The sequence below is a fragment of the Pan troglodytes genome, chromosome 18 (assembly GCF_028858775.2).
Source record: "Pan troglodytes isolate AG18354 chromosome 18, NHGRI_mPanTro3-v2.0_pri, whole genome shotgun sequence".
Taxonomy (NCBI): Eukaryota; Metazoa; Chordata; class Mammalia; order Primates; family Hominidae; genus Pan; species Pan troglodytes.
In genome coordinates, this window is record NC_072416.2 from 23,152,669 (window position 1) to 23,180,381 (window position 27,713).

The 27,713-nt window shown below is 38.2% G+C and overlaps 1 protein-coding gene across 4 annotated transcripts in view; it reads right to left on the reverse strand.

The window, feature by feature from the left end:
- Positions 1-17,212, reverse strand: part of ACSM2B (acyl-CoA synthetase medium chain family member 2B) — a 40,520-nt gene extending 23,308 nt beyond the window's left edge. For 2 of the 4 annotated variants that reach the window (XM_009430418.5, XM_024349799.3), the window contains exons 1-2: positions 17,051-17,204; positions 5,067-5,251 (exon numbers count right to left, since the gene is read on the reverse strand). In XM_009430418.5, the coding sequence (XP_009428693.4) occupies positions 5,067-5,243 (177 nt within the window). In that variant the 5' untranslated portion in view covers positions 5,244-5,251; positions 17,051-17,204. Of the gene's footprint in view, positions 1-5,066; positions 5,252-16,266; positions 16,353-17,050 lie in introns of all 4 variants that reach the window. The other 2 variants (XM_054668299.2, XM_001157455.4) reach the window with 2 other exon arrangements.
- Between the last annotated feature and the right edge of the window lie 10,501 nt (positions 17,213-27,713).

A 27,713-nucleotide genomic window follows, 5' to 3' on the forward strand; every position in this document is an offset into this window, starting at 1 on the left:
GTTATTTATATGAGTTATATCTATCAATATCTACCATAGTAGATATTAAAACAGAATTTTTGTAAATGTATGCTTTTAGAAATAACAGTAATAAACCCATTATATATTAGCATGCATAATTTTTTTATAATGATGAAGTGTACTTTTCAAAATGAAAAAATAATGAGGAAAGTGGCATTATTTTATTTATTGCATCTATTTATTCTGCAATTCCCTTTAATGTCTTAGTAGAATAACATTGGATCCTCTCATCTGATTCTGCATTCACTCTGTTGTGAGTACCAACATGTATCTTCTGGAAAATGCTATTGTATACTCGTGAAAGAATTAGAATAAAAAGGCAAATATCACTTTAGATTTATTTATATATTTATCTCTATCTATTTACTTTTTTTAATTTTGTGGTAAAAATACACATAACATTTCCAGTTTTAACTATTTTTGAGTGTACAGTTCAGTGGCATTAAGTACATTCTCATTGTTATGCAACAATCACCACCATTCATCTCCCGAAGTTTTTCATCATCCAAAACAAAAACTCTGTCCCCGTTACACAATCACCCGTCATCCCCTCTCCCATTAGGCCCTGATAAACACCATTCTAATTTCTGACTCTATGAATTTGACTATTCTAGATACATGATATTGTCTGAATATTTGTCCTCTCCAAGTCTCATGTTGAAATGCAATCCCCAATGTCAGAGGTGGGGCTTGGTGGGAGGTGATTGGATCATGGAGGTAGGACCCTCATGAATGGCTTAGCACCATCCCCTTGGTGATAAATGAGATCATAAGATCTGGTTGTTTAAAAGTGAGTGGCACCTTCTCACTCTCTGTTTTGCACCTCATCTTGCCCTTTGTTATGCCTGCTCTTTCTTCATCTTCCAACATTATTGTAAATTTCTTGAGGCCCCCATCAGAAGCAGATGCCAGCACACTTCCTGTACACTGTGCAGAACTTTGGGCCAATTAAATCTCTTTTCTTTGTAAGTTACCTAATCTCAGGTATTCCTTTACAGCAACACAAAACAGTCCGATACAGAAAATTGGTACCAGAAGTGGGATATTGCTATAAAGATACCTGAAAATGTAGAACTAACTCTGGAACTTGGTCATGGGAAGAAATTGAAGAGTTTGGAGGGCTTAGAAGAGATAGAAAGATGAGGAAAAGTTTGGAATGTCTTAGGCACTGGTTAAATAGTTGTGACCAAAATGCTGATAGAATTATGGACAATGAAATGCAGGCTGACCAGATTTCAAATGGAAATAAGGAACTTTTAGGGAACTGAAGCAAAGGTCCTCCTTCCTATATTTCAGCAAAGAACTTGGCTGCATTGTGTTCATAGCCTAGTGATCTGTGGAAGTTTTAACTTAAGAGTAATGACTTAGGGAATCTGACAGAAGAAATTTTTAAGCAACAGAGCATTCAAGATTTGACCTGAATGTTTGATGAATAGATAATGTTGCATATACATAACAATGGAATATTATTTCAGCCTTAAAAAGGAAGGAAATTCTGACATATGTTACATGCATAAACCTTGAAGACATGCTAAGTGAAATTAGCCAGACACAAAAAACCAAATACTGTGTGATTTCATTTATATAAGGTACTATATTAGGCTGCTCTTGCATTGCTATAAAGGAATATCTGACACTGGGTAATTTATAAAGAAAAAAGTTTAATTGGCTCACAGTTATGCAGGGTGTACAGGAAGCATGGTGCTGGCATCTGCTTCTGGTGAGGGCCTCAGGAAGATTACAGCCATGGAAGAAGGTGAAGGGGGAGCAGGTGCATCACATGGCAAGAGCAGGAGCAAGAGAGAGAGAGCGTGGGGAAGTGCCATGTATGTTAAAACAACAAGATCTCCCATGAACTCACTCATAAGGAAGGGGATGGTGCTAAGTCATTCGTGTGGGACCTGCCCGTATGATCCAAATGTCTTCCACCAGGCCCTACCTCCAACTCTGTGGATTACATTTCAACATGAGATTTGGAGAAAACAAATATCCAAACTATGTCACTTTGCTCCTGCCCTTCCAATTCTCATGTCCTTCTCACATTGAAAAATACAATAATCTCTTTTTTTGTTGTTGTTGGATTTGCCTGATATTTCTTTTTTTATTACTATACTTTAAGTTTTAGGGTACATGTGCACAACGTGCACGTTTGTCACATATGTATACATGTGCCATGTTGGTGTGCTGCACCACTTAACTCGTCATTTAACATTAGGTATATCGACTAATGTTATCCCTCACCCCTCCCCCCACCCCATAACAGGCCCAGTGTGTGATGTTCCCCTTCCTGTGTCCATGTGTTCTCATTGTTCAATTCCCACCTATGAGTGAGAACATGCGGTGTTTGGTTTTTTTTGTCCTTGCCATGGTTTGCTGAGAATGATGGTTTATTTTTGGTCTATTTGTTGACAGATATTTGGGCTGTTTGACCTTCCAAGTACTGTGAATAAAGTTACTGTGAACATGAGTGTACACATATTTCTCAGAGACCCTGATTTTAAGTTTTTTTTGGTGTATACCCAGAGTTGGAATTGCTGAATGGCAATTCTATTTTTTAACTTTTTGAGAAAATGTTATATTGCTTTCCATAATAGCTGTAACATTTTACATACCCATCATGATGCACAAGGGTTCTAATTTCTCTGTTTTATTGTAAAATAGACCCTTCGCATATCCCCTGAAAGAGTCTCATGTATCCTCAGGGGTTCTCAGATCATAGTTTGAGAGTAATGATGCAAAATCAAAGACAAAACATGTTAGCAATTTTATTAGATATTTCAAAATTTGCCTCCATCAGAGTTATACCACTTTTTGGTAACACATGAGAGTGTCTGTTTCCTCACAGCCTTGCCAATAGAGTTGTTAAACCTTTGTATTTTGTTCTTGCTCATTCGTGGGCATAGACCAAGCTAACTATAGGAGGAATTTAGTTTATAATTTAACTTTAAAGCAAGGATGACAACAGTCTCTTCCTGAAACCAACTCCCTTCTTGTTCAGGGACCTAAACCCCTTTGTGAAATTAATGCAATTCCACAGCATTAGAATTATGGTAGATGGTAGGGGCCTCAATTCTGCTAAGCTATAAGCATAGTTAAGCAATAACCAGCCATTGTTCCCTAGCTTGCTTACTGCTTAGGAGTCATGTAACCAGAAGTCACACTTTGTAACGTCACCAGTTGCTCCTGTAGTTAACATCACTATTGTAAAATCTAAGACTGACCTTTGAGATATTTTCCAGACATTTGCATTCTGGAAAACTTACTGACACTACCTAGACCTGTGATTCTACAGCAAGGAACTGACTTTACCTGTCCTGTGTCTGCCTCACCCAGAAACAAACTCAGCACTTGAAGACATTTCTCACATCTCTATAATTTCATTCCCAAGCAATCAGTAGCACCCATTCCTTAGCCCCCTGCCCTCCAAATTATCTTTGAAAACCCTAGTCTCTGAGCTTTCAAGGGGGCAGATTTGAGAAATATTTCCCATCCTTCCACTAAGATGCCTTGTGATAATTAAACTAATTTTTCTGAAATAAAAAAACAACCTTTTGTATTTGACTAACAAGATAGGTGCAAAAAAGTTACTTCAGTAAAATTCTCACTTGCATTACTCTTATTATGAGGGAGGGTGAGAATTTTTTATATTTAATGGCCATTTGAGTTCACTTTTTTGTGAACTATCTGTTCACATACTTTGGTTTTATAATGAGTTGCACCTTTTTATTCTTGGTTTCTACAAGCTCACTTTATATTATTAACGTTTTTGCTGTTATATGAGTTGAATATTTTCCCCATGGTTTTCATTAGTCATTTATTTTGCTAATGGTGTTATTTGTGAATTGAGAGATTTTTTGATGTTTATATAGCAAATTTACTTTTATGGATTCAGAATGGTGAGTCATGGTAGTAAGGGCCTTCCTGAATATTTAAAGGGCCTTCCTCAATATTTAAAGGAAGTATAACTTTAAAAAAATCCAGAAATCTAACTTTCTGTTTGAAAATTTTCAATTTTAAAATGTTGAACCTTATTTTTTTTTTAAGAGTACCCACACCTAGGGCCGTCTTCAGCCTAGAGGCAAGGCATTTGCAATCTCCACGCTAAGACTGTTTCATAGTGTAGGGAACTTAGGACATCATGTCATAATCGTGACTCTTTTTGAGCACCAATGTATTAAGTTCATGCTGGTAGCTCCACTGCTTCCCCTACCCTTAGCCAGAATGAATCCTTCCATCCTACAGAAAGAGTCACAGGACTTCAGGTGAAGGCAATTGATGGATCAGCAGTGAATGGATTAAAATTCTAGACGCTCAGGGCTGGGAAGGAAACTCAGAAATTTCTTCATCTTTTTCTTTCTTGGATGTCTCATATTGAGGCCCTTTTGATAACTGTCACCTCGTAGCTATCTTACTTGCACATCTCTATTGACAGGGACACGTGACCTAACTTTCTGGGAAGACTCAGTCTTTGTTCAGTGCTGATTTGCCCCCAACTTTTTTGAGAGAGAATCTCACTCTGAGGAGTGCGGTGGTGTGATCACAGTTCACTGCAGCCTCCAACTCCTGGGCTCAAGCAATCTTGCCACCTCAATCTCCTGAGTAGCTAGGACTGCAGGTATGTGCCACCATGCCTGGCTAATTTTGTTTTAAACATTTTTGGTAGAGACAGAGTCTCGCTGTGTTGCCCAGGCTTGATTTGCTATTATTAGATTCAAACCTGCCTCTTCTACGACCCCAGACCACTAGTCCTCATTTCACCCTGGGAGGTCACAACAGAGCATGTGCAGTCTACACACAGTGCAAACAAACTGTGTTGGCTGCCTGGGAGTTACCAGGTTGCCACACTCCTGTGCCTTTCTTCCTTCCAAGCTCATGCTGTCTCTCTCCCATACCATACTGCCTTCATGGAAGATGAGTGTCTTGTCCATAGCTTATTACAGTGCCTTACATGTAATGAGTACTTAACAAATATTTACTGAATTAATGGATGAATTTTAAAAGTCAACGAAATTGTCTCACTCTGTGCCTCTTTTCCACCCCATTACCTTTTCCATGTCAGCCCAGTGATCCAACACATCACTAGCAAAGTTAAACTTGGCCGGCAGTTCCTGGTGGCCCCACTGCAGGGACACCAGTTGCCTACTATTAATGTAGAGAGTGCGGCTGGACATCTGAGTGCCCCACAGGGTGCAAAGTCCCTGAACTTTTCGCAGCCAATGCATATTCAGGCCTGTAAAAGAAAGAAGAGACACAGGTGAGAGCTTCTTTAACAGATTGCTCTACTGATCATCAGCGGCTTCAGGAGATTCATCCCAACCTTATAGGATTCTTCCAGGAATTAATTTGCTGTAGTTATGAGTAAATTGGCACTCAGCATCTGTTTCAGTCTCCTTGTGGGGTGCTGTTTTCTAAAGGCATAAGAGGATACAGACCCAGTCCTAGATCCTACATCTTCAACACTTCTGACAGTTTTGTGAATACCCATTTCCATATAATAAATCCCCTTGTGCTTAAAATACAGTCGGTCATAGATGGGATAGTTGTTCCCAGCAATTCACTCCCTTCCTGTTCTAGGATTATAAATACCCATTCATTTTTAAGTGACTTCCCAGTGTATTCAGGAGGAAGAATATGTATCCACCTCTCATTGACTTTGGCTTGCTCATGAGATATGCTTTGGTCAATGAGATGTGAGTGTCTGGGATTCTACGGTTCATCAGAAACTCTCACATTTCTCCCCTCTGCATGAGACTTGCATAACCCAGATCATGCTGTACCTTCAGACTGGGACCCAGAACAACAAGAAATGTGGAGTTGAGCTGAGCCTAGCATGGCCACTAGCAACACACAGGCCCATAGGGGGAAAATATGCATGACTAAAAGCTACTAAGATGTATAGGGTATTTGATACTATAGCAAATGCTAACTAATACAAGTAGCATCCTTTTCTTTAAATTGAATCTGGACTGATACATCTTAAATCCCAGGTCCTATCCATCTAGTGCCCAGGACCTAACACAATCACTTTAGAAATTACAGCTGTCATAATTGTTGTTTCTATATAAGTTCTTTATTGGTGATTTGTGACATTGTTGTGCACCCATCACTCGAGGAGTATACACTTAACACTTACAGTATACAGTTAACAGTATACACTTAACCCACTTTGTACCCTTTTATTCCTCACCTCCTTCCCATCATTTCCCCCAAGGCTTCAAGGTTCATTGTATCATTCTCATGACTTTGCAACAATGTATAACTTAGCTCCCACTTATGGCTGAGAACATATGATGTTTGGTTTTCCATTCCTGAATTACTTCACTTTGAGCGATGGTCTCCAATCCCATCCAGGTTGCTGCGAATGCCATTAAGTCATTCCTTTTTATGGCTGAGTAGTATTTCATTTTATATACATATATGTATACTAATATATGATACTATATATAATATATATACTATGTATGTATTATATAGTATATATCTAAAAATATAAAAAATTCTATTTTTATATATATTTTTGTTCATATAATATATATATGTAATATACATTGCCACACTCCTGTGCCTTTCTTCCTTCCAAGCTCATGCTCTCTCTCTCCCATACCATACTGCCTTCATGGAAGATGACATATATATATATACATAGACAGATATATAGATATATAGATATATATCCATCAGCTTGGAATGAAGAAAGGCATAGGAGTGTGGCTAAAAATATATATATATAAATTATATATACTACATTATATATGGACATATTATATATCATATATGGGTATTATACATTTATATTGTATATAACATATTATATAATATATAATGTAATATATATTATATAATAATGCATATACTATATCGATATATTACAAATATATTATATATACTATATAACTGTATATACTATATATAGCATATAAGGAGATATGTTATCTATAAATATATAATACATATATATCTACATATAGTAGATATATACTATATATAGTATATATAGATATATAGATACAATATTTTGAAATATATAATATATAAATTTTTATACATTTTTATATCTTTTATATATATACTATATATAGCCACACTACATAATAGTATAGTATATATCTATATATAATATATGATACACATGATATATAATATTATAGTTATATATATCTATACATACCATACTATTATATATCATGTATATCATATATTATATACTGTTATATATTATATATATCTGTGTATACACTATACTGTTATATATATAAATTCACACTGAGAATCAGAACAAGACATGAATGCACACTCTCACCCCTTAGATCTAGATATATACATCATAGTATATATAATAGTATAGTATATATATAGATATATAGTATAATAATATTATGTATTATATATAATACTATTATAATATATTATACTAATATATATTATACTATATATTATATATTATACTATATATTATATATTTTATATTATACTATATATTATATATTATACTATATATTACATATTATAGTATATATTATATATTATACTATATATTATATATTATAGTATATATTATATATAGTATATAGTATAATATAAAATAAATACTATAATATATAATATGTAGTGTAATGTATATAATGTATGAAATATATAGTATTATATATAATATATAATATATAGTATAATATAAAATATGTAGTATAATATATAATATATAGTATAATATATAATATGTAATATATAGTATAATATTATATATACAATATATTATATATTATACAATATATTGTATAATATATAATATATAGTATATTAATATATAATTTATAGTATATTAATATATACTATATAATATATAGTATATTAACATATATTATATATTATATAACATATAATAGCATCACAGTATATATAAATAATATATAAAATATATATAAACTATATAAATATATAAATTATATGAATAGTATATAATATATAAATATAAATTATATATAAAACTATATAAATAATAATATAAGATATATAATATATAGTATATTATATCTATATCTATATATACTATGCTATTATATATATACTATACTATTATATATATCTAGATCTCAGTGGTGAGAGTAAGCATTCATGTCTTGTTCTGTTTCTCAGAGTGAATTTATATATATAATAGTACAGTGTATATACAGATATATGTAAGATATAATATATATGATATATAATAGTATGGTATGTGTAGATACATATAACTATACTATTATATAATATATTTTATATATTATATATAGATATATACTATACTATTATATAGTGTGGCTATATATAGTATATATTAAATATATAGAAATTTATATATTTGTATATATTTAAAAATATTTTATATATAAAATATTCACATATTTTTACATATATTTATATTTTACATAATATGTATTGCTACACTCCTGTGCCTTTCTTCCTTCCAAGCTCATGGTGTCTCTCTCCCATACTATACTGCCTTCACAGAAGATGATATATATATATATACATATTATATATATGTGATACGTTCATGAGCTTGGAAGGAGGAAAGGCACAGGAGTGTGGCAAAATATATATAATATATAATATATTATATAAAATATAAATATATGTAAAAAATATATTTTATGTTTTATATATACTATATGTAGCCACACTATAGAACATATAGTATATATAGATATATATAAAATATATACATAGTATTATATATTATATACATTATATAATTGTATATAATATATAATACTATGTATATATTTTATATATATCTATATATATTATATTATATATGTAATATTATATATTATATTATATATTATATACAATTTTATAATGTATATAATATATAATATATCACATATCATATATATCACATATTATATATTTATATTAACTATACTACTATATATAAATATTTAAGTATATATATAAAAATATATAAATATTTTATATATGAATACAAGTTTCTTTACTTGTTGATTGACAGGCATTTGGGCTGGTTCCACATTCCTGTAATTGCAAATTGTGCTGCTATAAACATGCATGTGCAGTGACTTCTTTCGTATAATGACTTATTTTTCTCTTGGTAGATACCCAGTAGTGGGATTGCTGGATCAAATGGTAGTTCCACTTTTCGTTCTTTGACGAATTTCCACAGTTTTCCACAGTGGTTGTGCTAGCTTACTTTCCCACTAGCAGTGTAGAAGTGTTCCCTTTTCACCACATCCACACCAACATCTATAATTTTTTTTGTTTTTTTATTATGGCCATTCTTGCAAGAGTAAGGTGGTAGAGCATTGTGGTTTTGATTTGCATTTCCCTGATCATTAGTGATGTTGAGCATTTTTCATATGTATGCTGGATCTTCTTTTGAGAATTGTCTATTCGTATCCTTAGCCCATGTTTTTTATGGGATTTTTTGGGCTTTTTTTACTTGCTAATTTGTTTGAGTTCCTTCTAGATTCTGAATATTAGTCCTTTGTCAGATGTATAGATTGTGAAGATTTTCTCTCACTCTATGGGTTGTCTGTTTACTTTGCTGACTGTTCCTTTCACCATACAAAAGCTCTTTAGTTTACTTAAGTCCCATCTATTTATCTTTATTTTTGTGGCATTTGCTTTTGGGTTCTTGGTCATAAAATCTTTGCCTAAACCAATGTCTACAAGGGTGTTTCTGACGTTATCTTCTAGAATTTTTATAGTTTCAGGTCTTAGATTTAAGTCCTTGATCCATCTTGAGGTGGTTTTTGTATAAGGTGATATATGAAGATCCAGTTTCATTCTCCTACATGTGGCTTGCCAATTATCCCAGAACCATTTGTTGAATAGGGTGTCCTTTCCCCACTTTGTGTTTTTGTTTGCTTTGTCGAAGATCAGTTGACTGTAAGTATTTGGGTTTATTTCTGGGTTCTCTATTCTGTTCCTTCTGTTCCATGGTTCTACATGCCCATTTTTATACCAGACCATGTTGTTTTGGTGACTATGGCCTTATAGTATATTTTGAAATCAGGTAATGTGATGCCTCCAGATTTGTTCTTTTTGGATAGTCTTGCTTTGTCTATGAGGACTCTTTTTTTGGTTCCATATGAATTTTAGGATTTTTTTTTCTAGTTCTGTGAAGAATGATGGTGGTATTTTGATGGGAATTGCACTGAATTTGTATATTGCTTTTGGCAATATAGTCATTTTTACAATATTTATTCTACCAATCCATGAGCATAGGATGTGTTCCCATTTGTTTGTGTCATCTATGATTTCTTTCAGAAGGGTTTTGTAGTTTTCCTTGAATAGGTCTTTGGTTAGGTATATTCCTAAGTATTTTTTTTTTGCAGCTATTATAAAAGGGGTTGAGCTCTTGATTTAATTCTCAGCTTGGTTGCTATTAAAGTATAGCAGAGCTACTGGTTTTTGTACATTAATTTTGTGTCCTGAAACTTTGCTGAATTCATTTATTAGTTGTAGGAGCTCTTTGGAGGAGTCTTTAAGGTCTTCTAGGTATACAATCATATTAACAGCAAACAGCAACTGTATGACTTCCTCTTTACCAATTTGGAGGACGTTTATTTCTTTCTCTTGTCTGATTGATCTGGCTAGGACTTCCAGTACTATACTGGATACAAGTGGTGAGAGTAAGCATTCATGTCTTGTTCTAGTTCTCAGAGGGAATGCTTTCAACTTTTCCCCATTCAGTATTATGTTGCCTGTGAGTTTGTCATAGATGGCTTTTATTACATTAAGGTATGTCCATGGTATGCTGATTTTGCTGAGGGTTTTAATCATAAGAGGATGCTGGATTTTTGTCAAATGCTTTTTCTACATCTATTGAGATAATAATGTGATTTTTGTTTTTAATTCTGTTTATGTGATGTATCACATTTATTGACTTGTGTATGTTAAACCATTCCTGCATCCCTGGTATGAAACCCACTTCATCATGGTGGATTATCTTTTTGATATGCTGTTGGATTCAGTTAGCTAGCAGCTAATTAAGAATTTTTCCATCTATGTTCATCAAGGATATTGGTCTGCAGTTTTCTTTTTTTGTTACATCCTTTTCTGGTTTGGGTATGAGGGTAATACTGGCTTCATAGAATGATTTAGGGAGGATTCCCTCTTTATCTTGTGGAATAGCGTCGATAGGATTGGTACCAATTCTTCTTTGAATGTCTGGTAGAATTCAGCTGTGAATTCATCTGGTCATGGCTTTTGTTGTTGTTGTTGTTGTTGATAATTTTTGTATTACCATTTTAATCTCGCTGCTTGTTATTGGTCTATTCAGGCTTTCTAATTCTTCCTGATTTAAGCTAGGAGGGGTGTATCTTCCCAAGAATTTATCCATCTCCTCTAAGTTTTTTAGTTTATGTGCATAAAGCTGTTCGTAGTGCCTTGGATGATCTTTTGTATTTCTGTGGTGTCGGTTGTAATATCTCCCATTTCCTTTCTAATTGAGCTTATTTGGATTTTCTCTCTTCTTTTTTTTGGTTAATCTTCCTAATGGTCTACCAATTTTATTTATCTTTTCAAAGAACCACATTTTGTTTCATTTATCTTTTGTATTTTTTTATCTCAATTTCATTTAGTTCTTCTCTGATCTTGGTTATTTCCTTTCTTATGCTGGGTTTGGGTTTGATTTGTTCTTGTTTGTCTAGTTCCTTGAGGTGTGGCCTTAGATTGTCTATTTGTGCTCTTTCAGACTTGTTGATGAAGGCATTTAAGGCTATGAACTTTCCTCTTAGTACCACCTTTGCTGTATCCTAGAAGTTTTGATAGATTGTGTCACTATTGTCCTTCAGTGTGAGAAATTTTTAAATTTCCATCTTGATTTCATTGTTGATCCAATGATCATTCAGGAACAGGTTATTTAATTTCCACGTATTCACATGATTTTGAAGGTTCCTTTTGGAGTTGATTTCCAATTTTATTCCAAGGTGGTCTGAGAGAGTACTTGATATAATTTCACTTTTCTCAGATTTATTGAGACTTGTTTTGTGGCCTATCATATGGTCTATCTTGGAGAAAGTTCCATGCACTGATGAATAAAATGTATATTCCATGGTTGTTGGGTAGAATGTTCTGTAAATATCTGTTAAATTCATCTGTTTTACGGTACAGTTTAAATCAATTGTTTCTTTGTTGACTTTATGTCTTGATGACTTGTCTTGTTCTGTCAGTGTAGTATTGAAGTCCCCCACTATTATTGTGTTGATGTTTATATTATTTCTTAGGTCTAGTAGTAATTGTTTCATAAATTTGGGAGCTCCAGTGTTAGGTGCATATATATTTAGAATTGTGATGTCTTCCTGTTGGACAAGACCTTTTATCATTACATAATGTCCCTCTTTGTCTTTTCTAACTGCTGTGGCTTTAAAGTTTGTTTTGTCTGTTATAAATATAGCTACTCCTGCTTGTTTTTGGTGTCCATTTGCATGGAATGACTTTTTCCACCCCCTTACCTTAAGTTTATGTGAGTTCTTGTGTTAGATGAGTCTCTTGAAAGCGGTAGATACTTGGTTGGCATATTCTTTTTTTTTTTTTTTTTTTTTTTTTTGAGACGGAGTCTCGCTCTGTCGCCCAGGCTGGAGTGCAGTGGCGCGATCTCGGCTCACTGCAAGCTCCACCTCCCGGGTTCACGCCATTCTCCTGCCTCAGCCTCCCGAGTAGCTGGGACTACAGGCACCCGCTACCGCGCCCGGCTAATTTTTTGTATTTTTAGTAGAGACGGGGTTTCACCGTGTTAGCCAGGATGGTCTCGATCTCCTGACCTCGTGATCCGCCCGCCTCGGCCTCCCAAAGTGCTGGGATTACAGGCGTGAGCCACCGCGCCCGGCCTTGGTTGGCATATTCTTATCAATTCTGCAATTCTGTATCTTTTAAATGGAGTACTTAGGCCATTTACATTCAACATTAGTATTGAGATGTCAGGTACTATTCCATTCATTGTGCTATTTGTTGCCTGTATAGCTTGGGGTTTTTTTATATTGTATTTTTGTTTTATAGGTCATGTGAGATTTATCCTTTAAAAAGGTTCTATTTTGATGTGTTTCCAGGATTTGTTTCAAGATTTAAAGCTCCTTTTAGCAGTTCTTGTAGTGCTGGCTTTGTAGTGGTGAATTCTCTCAGTATTTCTCTGTCTGAAAAAGACTGCATCTTTCCTTCATTTATGAAGCTTAGTTTCACTGGATACAAAATTCTTGGCTGATAATTTGTTTTTAAGGAGTGTGAAGATAGGGCCCCAATCCCTTCTAGCTTGTAGGATTTCTGCTGAGAAATCTGCTGTTAATCTGACAGGTTTTCCTTTATAGATTACCTGGTGCTTTTCCCTCACAGTCCTTAAGATTCTTTCCTTCATCTTGACTTTAGATAACCTGATGACAATGTGCCTAGGCAATGATCTTTTTGCAATGAATTTCCCAGGTGTTCTTTGAGCTTCTTGTATTTGGATGTCTAGGTCTTTAGCAAGGCTGGGAAAGTTTTCCATGATTATTTCCTTGAATACATTTCCCAAACTTTTAGATTTCTCTTCTGTCTCAAGGATGCCAATTATTCTTAGGTTTGATCATTTAACACAACCCCAAATTTCTTGGAGGCTTTGTTCATTTAAAAATTTTTTTTCTTTCTCTTTGTTGGATTTGGCTAAGTCAAAAATCTTGTCTTCAAGCTCTGAAGTTATTTCTTCTGCTTGTTCAATTCTATTGTTGAGGCTTTTCAGTGCATTTTTCTCTGTGTTCTTTATTTCCTAAAGTTATGATTGTTTTTATGTATGCTATCTATTTCACTGAAGATTTCTCCCCTCATAACTTGTATTTTTTTTTTATTTCCTTAAATTGGACTTCACCTTTTCTGGTGCCTCTTTGATTAGCTTAATAATTGCCCTTCTGAATACTTTTTCAGGTAAATTAGGAGTTTCTTCTTGGTTTGGATCCATTGCTGGTGAGCTAGTGTGATTTTTGGGGGGAGGAGTTAAACAGCTTTGTTTTATCATATTCCCAGAATTGTTTTCCTGGTTCCTTCTCATTTGGGTAGGCTATGTTAGAGGGAAGATCTGGGGCTCAAGGCTACTGTTCAGATTCTTTTTCCCATGGGATGTTCCCCTGATGTAGTACTCTTTCCCTTTTCCTACGGATGTGGCTTTCTGAGAGCCAAACTGTACTGATTGTTATTTCTCATTATCTTGCTTGGCAACTGCCTCAGGGGAGGCCGTCACTATTGCCTCAGGCAGCACAGAGTTTACATCCTCAGACAAAGGTGGAAAGGCTGATGGCAGCATGGGTTAGGGAGGGAATGCTGCCACTACTGGGTTGGGAGGAAGTTGTTTCTTCTGGCAAAAAAAGTTCATCGGAGTTTACAAACTCAGTGTCCCCAGCTTCACTAGTGTCTTCCCATACCTCCCCATTCCAAGTTGCAGGGTCTCATTCTTTTCCAATCTATCAGGGGAACCCGCCCACAATATTTGAACATAGGTTCTTTCTATTTTTCCTAAGTGCCGGCCGGTCTGAGAAATAAAGAGAACGAGTACAAAGACAGAAATTTTACAGCTGGGCCTCTGGGGCTGTCATCACATATTGGTAGGACCATGATGGTGACCCTGAGCAGCAAAACCAGCAAGTTTTTATTAGGGATTTTAAAAGAAGAGAGGGTGTACAAACAGGGAGTAGGTCGCAAGGATCACATGCTTCAAAGGGCAGTAAAGATCACAAGGCAAAGGCAAAATTAGAATTACCGATGAGGGTCTATGTCCTGCTGTGCACACATTGTCTTGATAAACATCTTCACAGGAAACAGGGTTTGAGCACAGAGAACTGGTCTGACTAGAATTTAGCAGGCTGGAATTTTCCACTCCTAGTAAGCATGAGGGTACTGCAGGACACCAGGGCGTATTTCAGTCCTTATTTCAACTGCATAAGACAAACACTCCCAGAGCGGCCATCTATAGACCTACCCCCAGGAATGCATTCCTTCCCCAGGGTTCTTCCATGCTGGGAAAAGAATTCCGTGATATTTCTCCTACTTGGACATCCTTCTATAGGCTTACTGCAAGAAGAAAAATATGGCTCTATTCTGCCCGACCCCGCAGGCAGTCAGACCTTATAGTTGTCTTCCATTGTTCCCTGAAAATCACTGATATTCTGTTCTTTTTCAGGGTGTACTGATTTCATATTGTTCAAACACACATGTTTTACAATCCATTTGTGCAATAGTAGTCCTGAGGTGACTTACATTCTGAGCTTATGAAGATAACAGGATTAAGAGATTAAAGTAAAGATGGGCATAAGAAATTATAAGAGTGTTAATTGGGGAAGTGATAAATGTCCATGAAATCTTCACAATTTATGTTCAGAGATTGCAGTAAAGACAGGCATAAGAAATTATAAAAGTATTAATTTTGGGAAGTGATAAATGTCCATGAAATCTTCACAATTTATGTTCTTCTGCCTCGGCTCTGGCTGATCCCTCCATTCTGGGCCCCTGACTTCCTGCAACACAATCAATGCCCTCACTTTAACAGTAGACACTTGGTGAGGCTGTGCATGGTGAGGCTGTGCATGCACCTTTCATTGCAGGTCAGCCACTCACATGATAAGAGCTTATGTCTATTTTTCCACAATTTCAGTTCTTTCTCTACAGGAGATTAGACTCTCACTCAGGGCAATCTTGGCAGATTTGAGGCTCAGTATCTGCTTCTGAAGCTGGGAGATAGAATCCCTGAGTTCATCATTTTCTTTCATCACTTTATCCACTGAACTTAGGAGCAAACAACCAGCTTCATTATGTTCCTTGGTTCTCCACATATGGTCAAAGGTATGATGTATAGGGTCACTAAACTCCTTGCCTCTCATGAGCAATGAATCAGGAGTGTCAAATGCATTTACTTTGTATAACTCTTTAAACAGTTCACACCAAGGGCTATTAGTCTTCTCCATACTATTAGAAGTAGAGTCCTTAGTATTTTGGGGTCTAATCATATTAAGGTGCCAACTCCAGAAACCCCAAAACCAACAAAAGAACTCCATCCTTAATATTCTTTTCCTCTAGAACCACTTCTGGTACCAAAATCTGTATTAGTCAGGGTTCTCTAGAGAAACAGAACTAATGGAATATATATATTTTATAAACTCATATGTATAAGTAATACATATAAACTCATATATATAAGTATATATATGAGTTTACTAAGTATTAACATATGTATGTGTGTATATATATACATAACTGTATACAGTTTATTCAGTATTAACTCACATGATCACAAGGTCCCACAATAGGCCATCTGCAGGCTGAGGTGCAAGGAGAGCCAGTTTGAATTCCAAAACTGAAGAACCTGGAGTCTGATGTTCAAGGGCAGGAAGCATCCAGTACGGAAGAAAGATCTAGGCTGGGAAGCTAGGCCAGTCTCTCTTTTCATATTTTTCTACCTGCTTATATTCTAGTCATGCTGGATTAGGTGGTGCCTACCCAGATTAAGGGTGGGTCTGCCTCTCCCAGCCCACTGACTCAAATGTTAATCTCTTTTGGCAACACCCTCACAGACACACCCAGGATCAACATTTTGTATCCTTCAATTCAATCAACTGACACTCAGTATTAACCACACAGTGTCTGACATTTCTGTCTCCTTTTTTTCTATGGAATAAGAATTGAAGATTTCTGTACCAGCTCCTGAGCAGAACTACACATTGCCTTTGTACCTGCTGGTCCCTCTCTTTTTCCATAATAGGCTCTTCTTCATTCTTCTGGTCTCACCTCCTCTGAGATTCATCCTTCTCTGACCACCACCCAACTACCAGCCACCTGTTACCACATTTTTCCAGCTGCCCTCGTCTATCCCTGTTGCTGCCATAAAGGTGCCTTTTCCTCTGCCCAGTGTTTCCTCCTAAGACTTGACAGGTACTGTCTTTCATGGTCCCTAGGAATTTCTGCTTTTCTGTGAGGGTTTTTGCTCTTCTCACCAGCTGTGACTCTAAAAGATTGGTGAGGTTATCATGGATTATGACCCCATCAGCCCATTCACTGAAACAGTGCTCACCTGCCAAGTCCTCTCAGGATGTCTTTCTGGGGAGAGCTTGGTCCACCCTCCTCTCCAGCCAGCAGCTCCAGAACTCCTACAGCCTTGGAAGAGAGCACAGTAACTCAAGCAGACAGCTTCAGAATCCCTGCACTGTCGGAAAGAGAGCTCAGCTAATCATTGACAGTGGATAACTTTGGAATCTTACAAAGGGTAACAGCAGTCCTCCTAGCCAAGTTTATGGACATTACAACATTAGAGCATTTGAGGTCAACTGGACTTGCACTTTCAATCCAAGGGACATGAAGCAGGTTTATGCCCAGGACTGACAGAAAATTATTGCTTCAACCAAAGAGAGAGAAATGGAGCTCACATAGGCTTGATGACCACTCCTTTAATTCTTTGTTTTGCTTGGTTCCAGCATACCACTTTTGCCTGGTTGTCCTCTTGCTTTCCTTCTCTTTTGCTGATTCCTCCTCATCTTTATCCACGTTCACTCTGTACATTATCTCATCAAATGTCATAGTTTGGATACCATGTGGCTTGCCAATGGCCCCCACACGTGTGTATCCAACCTGGTTTTCTCTCCTGCATCCTCATCTTCCTGACTTCTCCACCTGGATATCTAACAGGCATCTCAAACATACTTTGTCCAAAGCTAAGAGGTTGATCACATCCTTCCCTGGCCACTCTCATTCCAGGTATGGTTTTATCCATCTCAGCAAATGACACCCCTATTCCTCTAGTTCTTCCAACATCAAATCTTAGAGACTGCCCTGACTCTTTTCTTTCTCACATGGATGTGAAAAAGCCATCAGATCCACCTGCAGGCTACACTCAGAGTCTGACTCATTCTCTTCCCTGTTCCACCCCAACTCAACACTGTCCAAGTAAGCCCAAAACTCAACAGGGAAAAAAACTCTCTATATCTCTTCATAGTTATTTTATTTTGAAATAGTGTCTCACTTTATTGCCCAGGCTGGAGTGCAGTAGTCTGATCACAGCTTATTGCAACCTCAATCTATCATGCTCAAGCAACCATCCCACCTCAGCCTCCTGAGCAGCTGGGATTACAGGCACATGCCATTATGCCCAGCTAATTTTTTAATGTTTTATAGAGACAGGGTCTCACTATGTTCTCCAGGCTGGTCTTGAACTCCTGAACTTAAGTGATCCTCCCATCATGGCCTCCCAAAGATTACAGGCATGAGCCACCATGCATGGCCAACATTGTCTTAATGCCAGTATCAGCCCATGCTTCAGCTCTCTCAGGCTGGAGTTGCAAATTGGTGATCCTACAGTTCTGTGTCTTGGGGGTGGCCCCACTCCCATGGCTTCATGAGGCATTTCCCTAGAGGGAATTCTTTGTAGAGGATCTTACCACCAAGCATCTATGGCCCCTACATTCTGGGTGCCTGCAGAATTAATACCATTCTGTCTTTGTTGGTCTTCTGGGCCTGTGATGGGAGGAGCAGCCCCAAAGTTTTCTGAAATGCCTTTGGAACCTTCTTCCTATTATCCTATTAGCACCAGGCCCCCTTTTGGTCATGCTTTAGCAGAGTTGTTCTGCCACATTCTTGGACTCCTCTCCTGAAAATTCTCTTTTCTTCTCTACCACTATGTCCAGGCTGATAATTTTCCAAATTTTAATGCTCTTCTTCCCCTTTAATTATAAAGACAGGCTTTAGGTCATTCCTTTGCTGTCACAATTTAACATAAGCTCTTAAAAGTAACCACATCACTTCTTGAGCATTTTGCTGCTTAGATATCTCTTGCACCTGACACCGTAGGTCATCACTCTTAGTTCAGCCTTCCACAAAGCCTTAGGGCATGGACACAGTGCACCCAAGTTCTTTGCTACAGAGTAACATGGGTGAATTTTGCTCCAGCTTCCAATGAGTTTCTCATTTCTATCTGAGATTTTTTGGCATGGCCTGTACTGTCTATATTTCTATCAGCATTATAAAAATTTAAATTTAGGACCTTCCAAATTTATCATGCAAAAGGGAAAACTTAAGGCCTGAAAGCTGACTGAGGTAATACAACTTCCCCTGACTCTGGTGCATGACCGTTGCTTTCTGACCTTTGTGTTGAAATGTTATACATTAACTGGACTCTTCTTTATTCAAAACTGAGCTAAACAAAGTGAAGATAGAGACCCTTGTGACTGTCTCCTTTTAATAGAATGTAAAACTATCCCTTTAGTGTGTAATCAAAAGTAGCCAATGAAATCTTATATTTGTACGTTAGCCTTTTTTATGGAAAATGTTGTAATTTTGTTCAGCAACTTCATTTTGCTGGTATAAGCAATCCTCATTTTCCCCTACACCAGGAGCACAACACTGCTCACCATTCTTTGGAACAGCTGTGCTCCCTAGATGGTCGCACTCATACTTTGTGCTTGAATGAGCTCTTTTAACTAGATGCTGAGTCTTTTGATTATTTTAGGTTGACAGCATTTTGGTCACAACCATTTAACCAATCTCTAAGAAGTTTCAAATTTTCCCTCAACTCTTTATCTTCTTCTGAGCCCTCCAAACTCTTCCAACCTTTACCATTGCTCAGTTCCAAAGTTGCTTTCATATTTTCAAGTATCTTTATGGCAATACCCTACTCCCTGGCAACAATTTCCTGTTGTAGTCCATTTTTCATTGCTATAAAGAAATATCTGAGGCTGGGTAATTTATTTCAGAAATGTTTATTAGGCCCATGATTCTGATAGCTGGAAATTTCAAGATTGGGCATCTGCAGCTGGCAAGGGCCTCGGGATGCTTCTATTCATGGTAGAAGGTGAAAGGGAGCTGGCGTGTGCATGGATGACATGGTGAGAGAGGAAGCAAGAGAGATAGTGGGGAGATGCCAGGCTCTTTGCAACAACCAGCTCTTGTGGGGAATAATAGGATTAGGACTCACTCACTCCCTAGGGAGGGCATTAATCTATTCATGAGGGATTCTCCCTCATGACTCAAACACCTCCTGTAAGGTTCCATCTCATATTTCAATATGAGGTTTATTGAGAGCAAACATCCAAACTGGAGCACCTCAGAACACTTTTCTCCTCGGAAATGTCTGTCCTTATCAAGTAGTCAAAAATATTGACTGAGTGTTACTCTCAGGTAGACACAGAAGTGACCATGACAGATTCATTCCTGTTCGGAAGTGACACAGATAATAACATGTAAAGTAATGAAGTTCATTTTATATACTGTAAAGGATAAGTCAGAGGTCAGATCATGTCACACCTCTGCTCAGAACCTACCAGTGAATCTCAGTTTCATGCAAAATTAACTTCAGAGTTTTTACCTCATTATTCAAGGTCTGGTAAGATTTTCACACACTCTCTTCATCTCTGGTTTGATGTGCTGTTCCTTTACCCCCTTATTCACTGCACGTCAACTACAAGGGCTTTCTTCCTGTTCCTTGAAGTCACACTCTGCCTTAGGGTATCTGCACTTGCTGTTTCCTCTTCTCAGACTGATTTTTCATAGATATCTACATGGATAACTCCCTCTCCTACTTTATTTCCTTGCTAAATATTTTTGTCAACTTCTCAATGAAGCTTACCTTGACCACCTTCTCAAAATGGCAACCCACCTCCAAGTTGGTTCTTCCTCCTCCTCATTACTAGGCACTATTTTCTCTAATACTCACTACCTGCTAACATACCTACTTACTATTTTTGCCTCTCTCTCCTTCCACTAGAATCTAAGCTTCATGAGGGCAGATATTTTTGCCATTTTGTTCAATGATTTAGCTCAAGGACTTTTAACAGTAGCTAGCACACAGTAAATATTCAGTAAATAGCTGAGAGAATGAATAAGGGCTGTAAAGAAAAGAAAACATGTTGTTATAATGTGTGTGCCTGTGTGAAGTACGTAGCTGTGTATGTGAGATAGCCTAAGTGCAGGTATGTATGTTTTTGTGTGTGCACATGTGACTGTGGGATGTATGTATAGCTGTTATGTGTGTGCGGTTCTGTGTGTAAAGACATGTGTGTAAGGTTGTGCATGTTTGTGCCCATGTGCGCCTATGTGTCAGTACATGGATGTATGTGAGACTGTGTATGTGTACATGTGTGCAAGTGTGTGTAGAGCTGTATGCGCAGGTGTACAGGTGTTTATGTATACTTACATGCATGCATGTGTGTTGGTAGATTTGGATGTGTGTGAATGTATGTGTGAGACTGTGTATGTAACTATGTGTGTGACTGTCATGTATATGTAGCTCTGTAGTTAAGTGTATGTCTATGTATCTGTTTATGAGTTTGGCATGTACATAAGATTGTCTGCAAGTGTAACTGTGTGTATTCATGTGTGTGAGTGTCTAGAAGTGTGACTAGATATTTGTGTGTGCTTGCATGTGTGAGTGTCTATATGTGGCAGTGAAATTGCAGATGTGTGTGGCTGTATCTATATTTGTGTGTGTGTGCATGTGTCTGAGTGTGTGTAAGTCCTAAATAGCACTCACACTATTTACAGTGGTCTGAAAACACCTCTCTGGGTGCTCCTTTGCACCTGGCCACTGGGGACACTGCCAAGTCATGATGCTGGACTTTGCTGACTTTCTTTTCCATTCTTTCTGTTTTTCAAATTTTGACCTTTAGACACATTTCAGGACAGCACATTCCTGTGAGAAATCTGTGAGGTGGAAAATCAAAATTCTCCTGATGACTGTTTATAAAGAATAACAGCTAGCTCATGTCTGCAGTGTTTTATAGATGTGCTCACATGTAATCTAAACAAGAACTCTACAAGAGAGGTATCCAGAGCCCCATTTTATAGATAAGGAAATTGAGGCTCAGAGAGGACAAGCGACTTGGCTAAGCTCCTGCAGCTGGTAAGTGCTACAACAGGACTCAAATCTAACTTCAAAGTCCAGTGTCCTTCTCATAGGGAACACCGTGTTTCGGCAAAGAGGCATTTTAAAAGAAAATGATTTGAAATGGTCACTGTTGGAGGCTGTGCACAATCAGCTGGCCACCTCTGTGTCCCTAGAATCTGACCCACAGTGGGGATTCAATGTTGGGGGAAAATAGAAAAAGCGCTGGAGTTGCTGGGGAAATGCTGGGAGCAGAACTCCGTGGTGGGGGCTCAGAATTTCCCAGGGCAGGGGGTTTTCAGTCAGGAATCATCGCGGGAAAAACAGATTTTCTTTATCACATTCCACCTCTGATTGTCTCAGGAAGTCTTTGGTGGTCTGGTTGGATGGAGCCAAGATTTTGTAGGCAGCCTGGAGCAAGAGACAATGCCTGAGAATTGCCATCAGAAGACCCATTTTAAATCTCGGCTGTACCACTTACCAAAAGAATACACACACTGACCCACTGTGCCTCAGTTTCCTCCTGTACAAAATGGAGATTAAAATAGCATCTATCTGGTAGGGTCATGGTAAAGCCTGAGTAAGACAATTCTGGAGACTTCTCAGTTGTCCGGCTGCCAGAGGGGTGTGATGCTGCTCCCCTAAGAGTCTTAGACGTGGAGAACAATGCAAAGTGCTAGACTTCTGCAAAGCCTTATGTTTGATCTGAAAAACCTGCGCAAAAGTATCCATGTGCTTCAGGAGATAACTTTGTCTCTGCTTCTCACTTTCAGAGTTGGGGGCTGCATCTGACAAGTGGCTGTGCTTTCAAGTCTCTGGAGTCCCATTTTTTTCTCTTCCATAGAGTTTGTTTGCTGCAGTTTGAGCAGCCGAGGCATATGACAAATACCAGGTACATAATTAGTGGTTTGGAAAGAAACTGCTATTTCAATGGTTATTGGGAGCTTTCACGAGGCAACTCACCCAGAGACCCCTTGCATGAAGATGGGAAACTCACCAGTCTTCTGGGGTGCAGAATCTTAATGTCCCCTCCAGAAAATGGGGCTGTAGACTGAGTAATAGTAACTAGGAATAACATTTATTGGTTGGGCGCAGTGACTCACACCTGTAATCCCAGCACTTTTGGAGGCCAAGGTGAGTGAATCACCTGAGGTCAGGAGTTCAAGACCAGCCTGGCCAACATAGTGAAACCCCGTCTCTACTAAAAAAAATTTAAAAATTAACTGGGTGTGGTGGTGGGCACCTGTCATCCCAGTTACTCAGGAACCTGAGGCAGGAGAATCGCTTGAAGCTGGGAGGTGGAGGTTGCAGTGAGCTGAGACAGTGCCATTGCACTCCAGCCTGGGGTACAAGAGGGAAACTCAATCTCAAAAAAAAAAAAAAAAAACAAACAAACAACAAAAACACATTTATTGAGAGAGCATTTAGTGTGCCACAAACTGTGCAGGTGTTTCGTTCAACCACCTCTATAACCCTAGCAGTTAACCCTGCACCACCATTCCGTAGTCCCTATTCACTACTTGTACTTTATTTTCCTCCTTAGCACTGACACTGTCCGACATACTCTAATTTTTAAAATTAGATTTGTGCAAAAGTAATTGCGGTTTTTACCATCAAAAGGAATGGCAAAAACCGCAATTGCTTTTATACTAACCTAATAGTTCTTTGTTTGTTATCTCTCTTTTCACAAGGTTGCCATTTCCAGAAGTCAGGGGTTTCTGTCTCTTTCATTCACTGTTGCATCCTCAGTGCCTAGAACTGTGCTGGGTACAGAGTAGGAATAGAATCATTTTTTGCTAAATGAAGGGATGAATGAAAGATACCTACTTTATTGCTTTTTGTGGGGCTTAAATGAGATAATGTCTAGTAAGCCCACAGTGAAGTTCAACAGTTAAGAAAGAGCTCAACCAGTGGTAGTGGTTTACTATCATCATCATCACCACCACCACCCTCATAATCCTCTTCATCTTTATTACTGGAAGTGTATAAGGTGAGCTGTGGATTCTCAGGCAGAAACCCTGAAATGAAAGGATCAGTGCTCCCATCTTGGCATATCTTGGACTTCCTTGATTCTCTCCTTACCTTAAAGATGTTTCTTGTGAGGCTGGACATGGTGGCTCACGCCTGTAATCCCAGCACTTTGGGAAGCCAAGGTGGGTGGATCACTTGAGATCAGGAGTTTGAGACCAGCCTGGCCAACATGGTGAAACCCCATCTCTACTAAAAATAAAAAAATTAGCTGGGCATGGTGGTGCATGCCTGTAGTCCCAGCTACTCAGGAGGCTGAGGCAGGAGAATCGCTTGAACCCGGGAGGCGGAGGTTGCAGTGAGCCGAGGCCATGTCACTTCACTCCAGCCTGAGTGACACAGTGAGACTCCCTCTAAAAAGAAAAAAAAAAAAGGTGTTGCTGTGATTTACCACATTGCACAATAGGAGATTGGGCCCTTTCTAGCTAAGGATTATTTATCAAAACCAAGATAAAAACTGAAACAAGAAAAATAAAATAAAATTAATAGCTAACATAAAGCATCACTACCCAATAAAAGCTGACACCACCTCAAATTCTGATGGACATAGTGGATTGGAAGAAGTATGAACTTTGAGAGAAAATCTTTCCAAACACGATGGCACAATGATAGAAAGGAGTCCACAGCAATGGAAAGGCTGGGGAAAGTAGGTCTAGTATTACACTCCAGCCCCCAATATAGAGATGTGGAAAAAGAGGCCTAGAGAGGGAAAGTCACCTGCCTGTGTACAAGATAGAACTATTAGGTTTCTATTAAGAATTTTTCAGCACTCAAGAAAATAAACAGATATATTCATTTGGAAAGAAAAAAGAGGTGAACGGTCTTCGGGTGTAATTCTTCCTTGACGCCTATTCCCCTCAATTAGTATCTTATTTTTCATTCATTCAGTCATTCATTCAATGACTATTTACTGATATTTACTGCCAATTTACTAGGCAGCAGGTCCTGATATTGGCACTGGGAAGACAGACAAGACTATCATCTAGCCTATGATCTAGAAGAGTCCACAATCTACTAGGAAAGACAGGCAAAACAAACCTAAAATAATAAGCAATAGCAATGAGCTATGACACCCATGAAAGAGAATGTTAAATGGGACTTCCTCTGTTGTCTCAGAATCTTGGCTGAAGCTCCAAGTGGAGACCAGGGTAACAGATAACCACCGTTTAATGAGAGGGTGTTACATGACATGCTCAGAAGTAATCCCAACTTGACTTTGGAGCTTCACTCACCTCCAGCCTGTGTATGACAAAAGGCTGCTGATAAAGCCAGCAGGTGGGCTTGATGGAAGGGAATTGTAACTGCTCAGTGGGTTCACCTTGCCCACTGCCTAGACAGAGCCGACTTATGAAGTCTCATTCTGTCACCTAGGCTGGAGTGCAGTGGCGTGATCTCAGCTCACTGCAATCTCTGCCTCCCGGGTTCAAGCAATTCTCTTGCCTCAGCCTCCCGAGCAGCTGGAATTACAGGTGCACACCACCACACCCGGCTAATTTTTGTATTTTTAGTAGAGACGAGGTTTCACCATGTTGGCCAGGCAGGTCTCGAACTCCTGACCTCTGGTGATCCACCCGCCTCAGCCTCCCAAAGTGCTGGGATTACAGACATCAGCCACTGCACCCAGTCCAGGGACTTTCTTATAGAAGCCTCCCTGATACCCTCAGTCCCCTGAGTCTTGATTAGTCCCCCCAGTCTATGTCTTAAATGTATTCTTTTCTTCATGGCATTACAATTGTATGTTTATTTGCATTATTCTGTGATAAATAATAATGACCTTCCTACTAGACTAAACTCCACAAGGATTTGGGCTGAAATGTGTTTCCCCAAATTCTTATGTTGAAGTCCTAACCCCAGATACCCCAGTTCCTCCCAGTACCTCAGATCGTGACTGTCTTTGGAGACAAGGTTTTTAAAGAGGTGATTAAGTTAAAGTGAGGTCATGAGGATGGGCCCTAATCCAATCTGACATGATAGGTGTCCTTAGAAGAAGAGGAGATTGGGCCCCAGACACACATGCACAGAAGAAAGACCACGTGAAGACAAAGGGAGAAGTCGGTGATCTACAAACCAAGGAAACATCCTCAGAATGAAACCAACCTTGCCAACCCCTGATCCTAGGCCTCCAGCCTCCACAACGGTGAGGACATTAATTTCTGTTGTTTAAATGGCCCAGTCTGTTGTACTTTGTTATGGCAGCCCCAGAAAACTCACATAGGTAGGGACTAGGCTGGCTTTGGTGTATCACTGCAGTCTCAGAGCTCAGTACTGAGTAGGTGCTCACTGAATTTTCCCTGGAGGGTGTGGAGGTGCTGGGGGTGGGGTCAGCAGCACCAGGATTGCTTCAGTTTCCATCTGCTGCTTTTCCTCCAGGGTTGCTCCCAGAACCACCCTTTCCTGTTTGCAGGCCTGAGCCGTGGCTGCACGTCTTTATGCCCCTCCTGGTTAAGACATTGTGATGGTTAATGTTAGGTGTCAACTTGACTGGGTTAAGAGTCCCCAGATAGCTGTGAACATTACTTCTGGGTGTCTCTGGGAGGTGTTTCCAGGTGATATTAGAGATAGAGCCATAGACTAAGAAAATCTGCCCTCACCCACGTGGGCAGGCATCATCCAATCCATTAGGGCATGACGAGGAGAAAAAGGAGAAAAGAGGAATTTGCTCCTTCCTTTTGGGCTAGAATATCTGTGTTTTCTTGTCCTCAGACGGTGAAACTCCTGGTTCTCGATACTTTGCACTCGGACAGGGAGTTATAACATTGGCTCTTCTGGTTTTCAGGCCTTTGGACTCAGATGGAATTATACCACGGGGTTTCCTGGATCTCCAGCATGCAGATGGCAGATTGTGGAACTTCTCAGCCTCCAAAATCGAGTGAGCCAATTCCCATCATAAATCCCCTCTCCTGTGTCTAAATATGTCCTATTGCTTCTCCTTCTCTGGAGAATGCTGACTAATACAGACATAATACAGCAGTCTTTGGGGTTGATGTATGAGTATGTGGAGGAAGAACTAGACATGAAGCAGAATGTGCTTTCTTTAACATAACTTTTTCATTAAAATAGTTCTATGTGCTTAGTACAAAACTTGGAAAATACAGAAATGTAGTGAAAAAGGAAGAAGAAAAACTACCATCCATTATTTTCTCTCCCTCCCTCCTCAATCTCCAGGAGGATTACAATTAACTACAGTTTTCCCTTTATTTTTCAGACTTGGGATTCTCCAGTATGCAAATATTTTTATTCTGATTTTTAAAATTAATATAGCTTACACTTTTCCCAAGACATACTAAACTGCTCTTAAATATTTTAGTGGCCACATCATATGTTATTGAGTTAATCTACTACAATTTTGTTAATCATTTCCTTGTTGTTTGGATGTTAATTGTTAATTTTTTCTTTTTTTTTTTTTTAGTTTTAATGCTGTGTGATCATCTTAGTGCACCACACATTTTCTGCATTTTGATTTTTTCTTTTGTGGTGACTCCCGAAGGTAGAATTTCTGAGCTAAAGGATATTTTATTTTATGTTCCTGCATATTTTTACCAAATGGTTGCATACAAAGGATGAAAGCTTTACATTCCCACTGGCAGAGAATGAGTACCCACAAGTGCCCCAAGTCTATGGTAACCTGTCCTGTGGAGGGAAATCTGAAAGCTCTTAGTGAGACCAGTGGGCAGATGCTGAGCCTGCCCCCAGACAGAGGGAGAAGTCGAACCACCAAGCATTTGCTAGGCGGCGCAGCATCTATGTGGTCAGGGCCAATGATATTCTTTTGCTCTTTCCAGCATTGCCCAGTGATCCTGGGGATGCCATTTGGAAGCTGCACACCTTTGACATCTTT